The sequence below is a fragment of the Cynocephalus volans genome, chromosome 3 (genome assembly GCF_027409185.1).
Source record: "Cynocephalus volans isolate mCynVol1 chromosome 3, mCynVol1.pri, whole genome shotgun sequence".
Lineage (NCBI taxonomy): Eukaryota > Metazoa > Chordata > Mammalia > Dermoptera > Cynocephalidae > Cynocephalus > Cynocephalus volans.
Window position 1 is genome coordinate 135,548,432 of NC_084462.1, and position 11,925 is coordinate 135,560,356.

The 11,925-nt window shown below is 42.8% G+C and overlaps 1 protein-coding gene across 1 annotated transcript; it reads left to right on the plus strand.

The window, feature by feature from the left end:
• The first annotated feature begins 838 nt into the window (after window positions 1-838).
• PTGDR (prostaglandin D2 receptor) lies at window positions 839-7,934 on the plus strand. The gene is made up of 2 exons (XM_063088440.1): window positions 839-1,684; window positions 7,695-7,934. Exons 1-2 carry the CDS (start codon window positions 839-841, stop codon window positions 7,932-7,934), a joined length of 1,086 nt encoding a protein of 361 aa, XP_062944510.1.
• Window positions 7,935-11,925: the final 3,991 nt, after the last annotated feature.

The window sequence follows — 11,925 nt, forward strand, 5'->3', positions numbered from 1 at the left end:
AACATCCCCTCTTGGTTTTCCCTGAAACCAATTCCCTGAAATCTGGCCAAGCTCTTGGGAGGAGAAGCTATGGAAGAAGACCGACGGATTCTATAAATAGAGAATCCCGGTGTGAGGCCCAGCTCTGCCACTTACTTACTAGCTCTGCCACCTTAGGCAGATCACTTAACCTTCCAAGGCCTGTTTCGTCTCCTAAGCAGTGGAGATCATTGTTAATGTCTTGCTGAAAGGATCTAGAATAGCCACTAAAGGCTTAAGTGTTATGCAAATGTCAGTTACCTTTACTCCTCCTTAACCCACTAATTCATGAAATGTAGGTGACAGTCCTTTCACAGCCTCCCTTCTTCGCTCATCCTCAGAGTTCTTGGCCACCACCGGAGTTCCACCACCACCACCTCGCGACCCCATCCTCCATGGCTGTTGCTTAATTTCCCCTCCATTTCAGCAGTTCTTCTCTCACCTCGCCGGAAGGACTGGTCTCGGGTGCTCAGACTTCTGGCTACTTTCCTTCTCTCCTGACTCTGGGCACCAAGGTCTGTCTCTCCTCAGGACCCCGCGCGTCAGGGCAGAGCTCTTCCCTGGGCGGCTTCGAGTCCTGCACTGCCAGCGCCGGGCGCGCACCGGGCCGCGCGTACCGCCCCTCGGAGAGGGGTGTGTCCCGAGGGTTTAGATAGGAGGCGTCTGCTGTGGGGAACAGCCCGCGGCCCGCAGAGCTTCCTCTGCGGCTCGGCCTCTCCGCCCCAGCCGCGCGCGGAGCGGCCGAGGGCTCCTCCGCACCCGGGCGCCGGGTCCCTCTCCTTCCTGCAGACTCCACTCCAGCCCTCCCTGCCCGCCCGCCATGAAGTCGCCCATGTTCCGCTGCCAAAACACCACCTCGGTGGAGAAGGGCAACTCGGCGACAGTAGGAGCAGCGCTCTTCAGCGCGGGCCTCCTGGGCAACCTGCTGGCCCTGGGACTGCTGGCGCGCTCTGGGCTGGGGTCGTGCCCACCGCGCCCGGCACGCCCGCCGACTTCGGTCTTCTACGTTCTAGTGTGCGGCCTGACGGTCACCGACCTGCTGGGCAAGTGCCTCCTGAGCCCCGTGGTACTGGCTGCCTATGCGCAGAACCGGAGCCTGAGGGGACTGGTGCCCGCGCCGGGCAACCCGCTGTGCCAAGCCTTCGCTTTCTTCATGTCTTTCTTCGGGCTCGCCTCGACGCTGCAACTCCTGGCCATGGCGCTGGAGTGCTGGCTGTCCCTAGGGCACCCCTTCTTCTACCGACGGCACATCTCCGTGCGCAGGGGAGCGCTGGTGGCCCCCGTGGTGAGCGCCTTCTGCCTGGCTTTCTGCGCGCTACCTTTCGCAGGCTTCGGGAATTTCGTGCAGTACTGCCCCGGCACCTGGTGTTTCATCCAGATGACCCACGAGGAGGGCTCGCTGTGGGTGCTGGGCTACTCTGTGCTCTACTCCAGCCTCATGGCGCTACTGGTCCTCGCCACCGTGCTGTGCAACCTGGGCGCCATGCGCAACCTTTACGCGATGCACCGGCGGCTGCAGCGGCACACGCGCTCCGCCACCAGGGACCGCGCAGAGACAAGCGCCGGCGAGAGGGAGTCATCCCCGCAGCCCCTGGAGGAGCTGGATCACCTCCTGCTGCTGGCCCTCATGACCGTGCTCTTCGCGATGTGTTCCTTTCCTGTCATTGTGAGTCCCTTGGCGGCGCCGAGGCTGCGGGTGATTGGGACGTGTCGGGCCGCGGGTGCCGGGCGGGAAGGGTGGAGCGTGATGGAAGCGGCTGGAGAGGAGCTGCGCCCCGGGCCAGGAGGGTTTGTCGCTGTTCTCCAAATCAGACTCCCTCCACAGCCCCAAGATATAACCCAACTTGTTTAGCAAGAAGAGGGACAGTCAGAGAAAGAGAGGGAAAGACCGAGCCCGACGGTGTCCCCTTAGCCCAGCAAAACCCTCTCCAGTTGGCAGAGCCCTGTCCTCTGTGCTTCCCTCTGGGGAGAGCTCAGGACCATTGCTGCGCCTCAGACCTGCAGGAGCGGAACGTGGTTCCTCCCTGGCAGTAAGGATCCTCTGTTCCTTCCCGACGGCTAGGCAGTCTTCTGTCTCCTCAGACCTGCCCAAGATTTTAGTGGTATCGTATCAAAAATGGGCGAATGGCGTCTGGGGGGTTCTTCTCCCGGGTGTTGGCGTGGAAAGGGAATACACAAAGGTGTAATCCTGCCAGAGTGATTTGCGGAGGTGAGTGATTAAACGTATAGGTTTAATTTTGAAAAACTCGAGCGTAAACTTAGAGGCGCGACGGCTGCTGTTCCCGTGCTGCTGCCAGCAGGCCGTGTTTCAGCAGGTGGTGTCAGTTTGACAACCTGTCTTGACAGGTTTAACTTCCGTCTTGGCAAGCGAGGTGACATGCAAGCCATTATCTTGGGTTTCAATTTACTATGGGAGTGGGGGTGAAAACTAAATTACCTCGTCGTTTTGAAGGTCCCGGCCAAGACACCTGGGAGTGGCTGAGGCTTGGAGAAACTCTTTCAATATTCCTCCTCTCCGTCTTCCCCACCCCCAGTGTACCTGTTCAACAGGAACACTTGAATAAAGTCCATTGCCAATTCCTTGGAGTCCTGAGACTTCTTTGAATAGGAAAGTTTTTAAGTTTCTTATCATAGTGTGACAATTTTGAATATTACTGTCAGTAGTGGATGAGAGGAAATAAAGTGATTTTTCCCTTAAATGAAGTTCCTAATATGTTGGAAGAAGAGTCGTCTGTAGCATCATCATGCAGAGTTAAGATTGGAACTGCCCCAAATAAATCAATCTATATTAATCGATACAGATACAGCAGTGGTCCTCAAACTTTAGCATGCTCAGAATCATCAGCAGAGCTTTTTAAAAGAAAGATGGCTGGACCCCATCGCCCAGAGTTTCTGATTCTGACGTTTTTGACAAATTTTCATTCTTAACAAGTTCCAAACCACACTCTAAAGCTGGAGTTGGCAAACCACAGCTCATAGGCCAAATCTGTCCTGCTTGCTGTTTTTGTACATCTCTGTAGTTAAGATAGTTCTTAACAAATGAATATTTGCAATCAATTTGATGATAAGGTCCAAGAACATTGAGCCCCAAATTAAGCCAAATACTAATCCAAGGAAAAAAATTTTTTCATTCTTCTCTTTAGTAGACGTGTATTACAAAAAAAAAAAAAAAAAAAAAAAGTACTCAACTATTATTATCACGTTTTGAATTTCATCAAAAAGATTATAGGAATGGGCTTTCTTTCTTGTTATATACTTATCAAATATTCATGATTTTGCCTCTTGGCCTGTAAAACCTAAAATATCTCCTATCTGGCCCTTTACTGAAAGGACCCTATTCTGAAGTTCGATCCTCACTTACCCATCCTGTGATGAAAGCAGATGGTCGGTCGCCAAATACATGGAAATGTTGTCCTGAGTTTGAATGTTTTAATAAGAATAATGCAGAAAGCAGCATAATACAGTGGGGGAACATTGCATTTGGGCACATCTCTAAGGGGATTTGAGGGATTTAAATAACTCATAGGATATTGTGAGGATGGAAGGAAATAACGGACTTGAAAATTATTTTCTAAAAACTGTAAAATTTTCAATGAAAATGGTGATTCCTGTGAAGAATGCCATCTGCCTTACACCATTTTCTAGAAAGCATATGCTTTTAGCATCAAACATATTCGAATCAGGCTTCATCACTTACTAGCTATGGTAGCAGCTTATTTACCTTTCCTGCCCTCAGTTTCCTCATCTGTACAATGAGGGTAACCATACTTGCTCTGTAAAATTGTTAAGATTTGAAATGTTATGTATATTAAATTATAAATATCTCCCAACCTAGTGCTTGGCCTCAATAATTAGCATCGCTATTATTACTAATTATATCTTCTATTTATTGTTATTGCCTGCTGGACATAGAAAATGAATCAAAAAATCTGAGGGTACTTCAAAAAGTTCATGGAAAAATACAATTAAAAGATAATACGAATCTTTCATATTATCTTTTTGAAGACTCCTCTCTCATATAATCTCAGGAGATAGTGTTATATTCCAAGGCAGTGATGTGCAAACTTTTTTGTTCTACAGACCTCTTCATACTCTTAAAATTATTAAGGACCCAAAAAGCTTTTATTTATGTGGATTATATCTATTAGTATTTATCATATTTGAAATACTCAAAATAGGATTTAAAAAATATACTTCTTGTGTTTTTGCACAGGTGCAAGGAAAACTTTGGGATTTCAAAATGATATAATGAACAATAGTAAAGTTACAGAGATTACAGCAGATTGAACTGAAAAAACCATGTTAAGAGCACAGAGGTACTGAAAATAGTCTCTGAAAATGCATATATGTATTCTGTCAACCTACTACCTTAGAAAGGTCTGGAAAATACAAGCACATATTCCATTTGCCTTGGAAGTGATGATGTCATCACACATTACATAGCCTCTGTAAAGCTCACTGTACACTTGTGAGAGAATGAGTGAAACAGGCAAATAATTTCTTTTTTATGAAAACAGTTTTGACCTCACAGACACACTCAATGGGTATTGGAGACCTCCACACTTTACCACTCTTCTAAGGGATAGACCTAGCAATTAGAAAAATAAGGCTGTATCTGGGGGGGGGAACTTATTTTAAAAAAACACAACTTACCCATAGCATAAATATTGTTTTTCATTAAGCTGGTGAAAAGTTAGTTGGAGTATGATTTTTTAAAATTAACTTCACATTAATCATGGATTAGAATAAGTACTTAACTAGATTGAATTTTTCACATTTCCAAATTTGATACAGCAGGAAGAAAGTAAAGAGAATATGGGATGGCATTTTAGAGGCAGTTCGCAGCACATTCTCTGATGCATATAACATATTTTTATCAAAATTCTTTTTACATTAGAAAACCACAATGAGTTGGAGGTTGATGGAGGAGCAGGGATGGATGAGAGAGGTTGTGCATGTACAGATAAGATATTATAGTTGAGAGGTTTGAAATCCAGGTAAAGACACTTACAAGCTTGTGTGAGAGCATATATCAGAATCCATGGAGTCAGAGAAGTGGGAGGCACATAAGGGATAAGATAGAGTTTGGATGTGTTGTCCCCCCACAAAACTCATGTAGAAATCTGATCCCCAATGTGGCAGTGTTGGAAGCTGATTGAGTCATGGGGGCAGATCCCTCATGAGTAGATTAATACTCTCCCTGGGTGGGGGAGTAGTGAGTGAGCTCTCACTCTATTAGTTCTCGCGAGAGTTGCTTGTTTATAGGACCCTGGCACCTCCACTCTCTCTCTTGCTTCCTCTCGTCATGTGATCTGCTTGTACCCACCGGCTGCCTGTGCTTTCCACCATGAGTAGAGGCAGCCTGAGGCCCACACCGGATGCAGCTGTCCCAGAATCGTAGCCTAATAAACCTCTGTTCTTTATAAATTACCCAGTCTCAGGTATTCTGTTATAGCAACACAAAAACAGACTAACACAGGATGGTAGGTAAGAGATTGGGCCTAGGGAAGAGGGTCTGAGAGGATTTAAATGGCTAGAGCAGAGGGCCAGGTCTAGGGTGTTATGATGGATGAACAGGATAGAAGAGGACATCAGAACTGAGAGATTTCCTCAGCACAAGTATCCAGCCAAGCCTCCACCAAGTTGGCAACAGCAACATTTTCTCAGAGACTCCTAAGTCCATCAGAGGGCGCTCTTCTTACACCGATTCTCTGTAAATTGAGCCACTTCTAAAATACCAGGTATAGAACAATACACTTCTAATACAAATCAAGCGATTTGAAAATACAAATAACCTAAAAGAATTGACATGGATAAATACTGCATAAAAATAAAATGGTTTGTTTTAATTATGCTAATGTTATTGAGTTACCCTGATCCCAACTAATCGAGCATTCTCAAATGGTTGGACTTATATTTCACTGCACTCCACTTTGAGGAGAAAGGTGCAAAAGTAAAGCAAACTCATGTAAAGTGTTTGTTTTTTAAATCAGTGTAAGTGTAGCCTATTATCCATACATCTATTCAGCACATGTCTGGTACCTTCCATATCCAGGACACTCAGTAATTCACTGTGGGGATAAAAAATGAGTAAAACATCATAAGTGCCCATACAATACTATAATACAAAGGCCATAGGGAAGTTTAGGGGAGGAAAGGAGCCACTCCTAATTGACAAAATAATAATAATAGCTAATTATTGAGTTCTTATTACTGTGTATGCCAGAGCCTGTTCTCAAGGTTTTACTCCTTCCATCTCATTCAACCTTCACAACAATCCTGAAAGATACGTATAATGATCCCTCTTGTAAAAAGGAGGAAAGAGAATAACTTGCCTGATGTCCCACATCCAAAGAGGGAATCGAGACCTAGGTAGTCAGGCCCTAAAGCCGACGTGCTTAGCCACTGCCTCAAAAAGTCTTCCTAAAAGGGGTGATATTTGAGGTCGACCTTGAAGGGAAGTAAGGTTTAGACATGTCATCAGTTTCCACAACTGCAAAATGGGGATTAAGATCATATCTACTTCATAGGAATTTTGTAAGGATAAAATTAACTTTTTTAAAGTAAAGTACTTAGAACAGTGGCTGGGAATAGTAAGCTATATATGGGTATTAGCCATTATTATTGCTATTAATGTTATTAAGCAATAATGACAGGAGAGAGCATCTGGACATAAGCAACAGCTGGTCCAGTAGAAGGCGTCTTCCTAAATGCACTAGATTAGAGTGGCTGAGCCTGCTGAAATGCTCTATAGAGAAGAAGGTAGAAGGGAGAAGAAACAATTACGGGAAAATGTATCTTCTCCAGATGTTCCTTGAAATGGGTCTGGTCTCTGCACTTATCCATATCCCCTCCTACTAATATTGAGTTTGCATATTTTCTGTTCCATTAGGGTTCATTTGACCCAATATGGGCATACAATCTCAGTAGTCATGGGAAATGTAATGGCAAAAGGAAAAGACAGAGTGGAAGGCAATGGTAGTGCTGGGCTAGACAGCAGTGTTGGCTGAATGGCAGGAAAAGCTGTGGTGTAAGGCAGTTTTGCATGCCTCTGAGGAGGTGGTCTTCCCTCCTAGCCTAAAAAGGGGATGTCCACCATGCAAAGGTAACAATTTACATAGATTGAACAGTACCTTTTTCAAGTCACCTGTGTTTTTTTATTATATTTCCTTCCTCTTCACATTGATTAAAAGCTTCTGTTTCACTGGCGTATTCATCCATGTGAAATTTCACAAGTGAAACTTATTTGCGAGTGAACTAATAAGAGAGGCTAGCAAGCAGGCAGAAGAAAGGACTGAAGAATATCCTTAGGGGTGTAAGGATATTAGCTGGAAAGAGAATATCTATTTCTGGAAGATTCAGCAGATCTGATTTGTAACCACTTCAGCTTCATCTGCATAGCTTGGCAGGGACCTAGTAACTTGAGCCCAGCAGGTAGGACACCCTTCAGGGACTCAATCAGACTAGATCTCCCAGGTGTCCCCCAGCTTCCACTGCATCCCTCAGGTCTGCCCACCATCATCTTTTAGGCTCACCTGCAGTGGCCTTAGCTGCTTATAAATTTACCAGAAATGAGTATTCCAAGCTAAGCTGCCATGTTCTTACAGAAACATAAGTGAATTTATTGCTGCCATCAACATTTTGATGTCATAAGGGAATGTTTTTCTTCAAAACAGTATCGCGCTTACTATGGAGCATTTAAAGCTGTTGGCAAGAAGAACAGAACTTCTGAAGAAACAGATGACCTCCGAGCCTTGCGTTTCCTATCTGTGATTTCAATCGCGGACCCTTGGGTTTTCATCATTTTCAGAACTCCATCATTTCGGATGTTTTTTCACAAGATTTTTGTAAGACCTCTGAAGTACAGAAATTGTCACAGCAATCCCTGCCGAACTAACATGGAATCCAGTCTGTGACAGTGTTTTACCCACTGGTAAACTGAAGAATATGTCACATTTTCAAAGAACCATGATTAAAAGAAAATCTTACAATTTAAATTCTTAAAAGTTATCTCCCATAACAAAAGCATCTAATTGTATTTTCAAAAGTATTTGATATATATTAACAATGTGTTGCCACCCTATACTCATGAACCATTTCAGCGCAGTTTTTGTTTTGTGTTATAAATAGCAACTAAAATTTCCTATATTGTAAACAATGTTAAAAGTCTTAAAGCAATGATATTAATTGTCTTAATTGTCCCAACATTTGTACTTATTGCACTTGGTGTCTTTAATTTTTTAGAGAGGTCTTTAGGCCTCTCAATGGGTCTTTATTTAAATGTAGCAGAAACACTATTGTTTACAAGCATGTGATAGGTGTTCTTTAAAAGTATAACAATTTCTTATCCTATTCATTTCTAGTAAAAGCTGATTTGTTTATTGCATGTCATAACTGCTCCCATTTAGTTCTTTTCTTTGCCAATTGATCTAAGTATAGCCTGAATTATAGATGCTCCCCAGAAAAGTGAGGTGGGAAATCTGAGCAGGTCAGGCATTTGGAGGGTCCTTCCCCAGCTATCTGGGGGGTGTTCACTGCCTCATGTGAAGACTTTAAGCTAAAAATAGGTACAAGGCAAGATGTGACTGACCCACAACTCGGAGAAGAAAACAAATATTTTTATCTTTTGAAGTCCAGTCTCTTGCATATTGAGGTAGGGTGTCAGTAGGAATCAAAATTTAGGAGTGTGCTACAAAATGTTCTTTCAGTGTTAGGAATCTCCACTTTATAGGTTTATCATATTGATGGATTCTTTGGGGGAAGGGTTTATGCTTCTTCAAAAACCGGACATGTGCAGCTTACCAAAGAGCCCTGTTCACTGTTTTGGCTGTGTGAAGCAGCAGGGCATCTGGCACAGCAAAAAGCCCACCTGGGACTTAGTCACCCTCAGTTGAGGGTGATGGCAATGGCCTTAACATCTACCTATCACAGCCACATTCTGTTCTTTGTGAGACAGTAAGATCTTATTGAGGTCTTAGAGAGATCCTGCTCTCTTATCTGGAGCAGGATGTAGCTCAGAAGAAGCACTTTAATTGCACATTTAAAAGTTTACAAAAGTTAGCAACATTATAACCTAAAGGGAAAAGTGGCAGAAACATGGCTGCAGCTGAATAGGAGACTACACACAGTTTGCAGGTAACAGCTTTCGCCTTTGGTTAAAGAACAGATGGGGGGACTTGAGAGGAGTTTCAGCATCTCTAGAGTCTCTTTGTAGCCAGACACACTTGGACTCTGAGATGGAGAGTCCTACTATATTTGACTAGTCTCAAGACCTCCAGCCAGCAATCCCTTCAGAGACAAGAGCATTTACCTTATTTCCAGCTTAGCAGCAACCTTTTTTTCACCTCTGGTTTTTCCGGTATCTCAGAGATGTTGTTAACCTGGATACATATGTAATTTTTCATATGGCAAAACTGTGAAAAAGCCAAATTAAAAATACAAGAAGTATAATTTGTGAGTATGACAAGATGAAAAAGTGCAGTTGTTTTTTCAAAGTTTAACTTTCATTTGTATATTTAATGTTTAAGTAAACTTGTGTTTTATTGTCAGAGGAAGTGCATCTTTTTTGTGCTCTCCTTTTGCAAGATCTATTACAATTGAAAAAGCCCCAGATGAATCAATAAATAATTTCATGATATGTTGCAGAGGGAATTACTTCTCTTCAAATAAAAGGAATGGGCTTGGCTTTGTTTACTAGCAAGCAATATTTAATTCTCTAGTGGTTTCATAGTATGAATTTTTGTATACTGTTCTATTAGCATTTATATTACTTTAAACAAGTTTTCATAGGTTTATCCAAGGACTTAGTGTTCCTCTTTGTTTTATACAAAAGGTAGCTATATCACCCTGATGAAATCCTTGTTAAGCTAAAGTCAATTCTTTCAAGATCTTCATTGATTTACTCATTAATTCATTAAATAATTAACACAAACCTTGTGCCAAGCACTTGGTTAGGTGCTGAGAAAAAGAATAAATAAGACTCAGTTCTGGCCCATGAGTTGCTTGTTGTCCACTGGAGGAGACAGGAATGTAAACAGTTATAGTACAGCATAGAAATTCTCCATAGTAAATGCACACACACGGTACTGTTAGAAGAGAAGGCCCGAACTAGGGGCAATGTGTAGGGTTGTCAGGAGAACTTCACAGAAGATGCTTAAGTATTGAAAATGAGTAGGAATTTTGACTCCGGTTGAAACTGAAAAGGACACAAAGAGATAGTTCACATAAGAGGGAATACATGTGGTTAATAAACGTAGACAAATATCTAGCCCAATCAAAGAAATGTAAAAATAAAATCAAATTATCAAGGACCAAACAAAAAAGAATTATGACTCTCGGAGGTTATTGTAAAAGTAACATTCACGTTCCGCTGGTGAGTTTGTAAATTTGTACACCATTTCTAGCTGACCGTGTGTATCAAGAGCCTCAAGTGCTCTTTCCCATTGTTCCAGTAATTCCACTCTAGACTTCTCTCCCTGACAATAATCAAAAGACTGTCAGAATTGTGTGCAAAATTTTTCTTTGTTTTATTATTTATAATAGCAAAAAAAAAAAAAAAGAAAAAGAAAAAGACCAAAACAAGAGTCAAACAAACCCTTCAGATATATATTTATTTATACATATATATATCATATAAAGCATACAAACATATGAAAATCATATAGCCATTAAAAAAAGATTTTTTTCAAATAATTTATAAACATTGAGAAGAAAGCTTACAATGTAATACAAAGTGAAAAAAAACATGATCTAAACTATTTTAAGATATGATTCATAAATAAATATGCATAGAAAATATGTTGAAAAAATCAAAGTGTGAACCACAGTTCCTTTTTTTATGGACGTTTTCCCATAATTCTTTGTTTTTCCAAGTTTTGAAGTAGGTATGTATATCTTTTACATGAAATTATTTTTTTTTTTAAGTGTGAATAGAACAGGACCAAGCAAACGAAAAGAAAAGGCATGAAGGAAAATCTTTCTGGCCTAAAGGAATAATACCAGAGGTTTTCAAAAAGTCCATGGAAAGATTCGTGTTATCTTTTAATTCCATTTTTCCACGATCTGTTTGAAGTACCCTCGTACATGCAAAGGTTCGCAGGGATAAGGGAATGTGGCGTGCCCAGGCTTAGGCAGTAGCTCCATCTGGCGGAAGCTTGGGACTTAGGAGCAAAAATGGCAAGAGAAGAGAGCGCGGGAGTTTCACATCAGAAGGGCGTTGGGGGCAGCGGGGGAGGTTGGACCTCCGTGAGGGAAAGTCAGGATGATTGCTGGAAGCTTGGAAGCCAGAGAGCACTCCGAATGGAGTTGGGGGAAGATCGTGCTGGTGGACTGTGAATGTGGCGGGGGCACAAGAGAGGGTGGGAGGGTTGCAACGGAGCCCGCGTGCAGTTGTGCAGTCCTGCGCTAGGCTGGGGTGTCCTCCCGAGAAAGCAAGTGAGACTGAAGTACAGCCCCGGGCCTGCTCGCCTTGCTGTGCGCTGCATCAACGCAGAGAAAGGGCCCCCTTTTATGATCTTTCTACTTGGAGAGGGGCACAGAGACACCATATGGGCAGGCCCAGGAGGGCCCCAGTAGCAGAGAGGGGGAGATGAATTACATAGCTGTTTAGTAGGGAAAGCTGACCGGATTCCAATTTATGACTCAGCCATGCCTTTTGTTCTTTCAGTTGCATGTATCTGACCATTTTCTGCTTCTTAGTTTCCATATACTCAGGAACGAGTTAGGAAAAAAATTCTGAATACACAGTTTTTCTACTTTTTTTCCCCATATTCCCAGTTTACCTGGACAGAAGATTGCAGCTACTGATTCAAATGACGTTTCTGAGTTACCTGTGGACTTTAATTATACACTACCCAGCCATGTTAATAAAGGGACAACTATTAGGACTGTTAATTTGTTCCAAAGTGC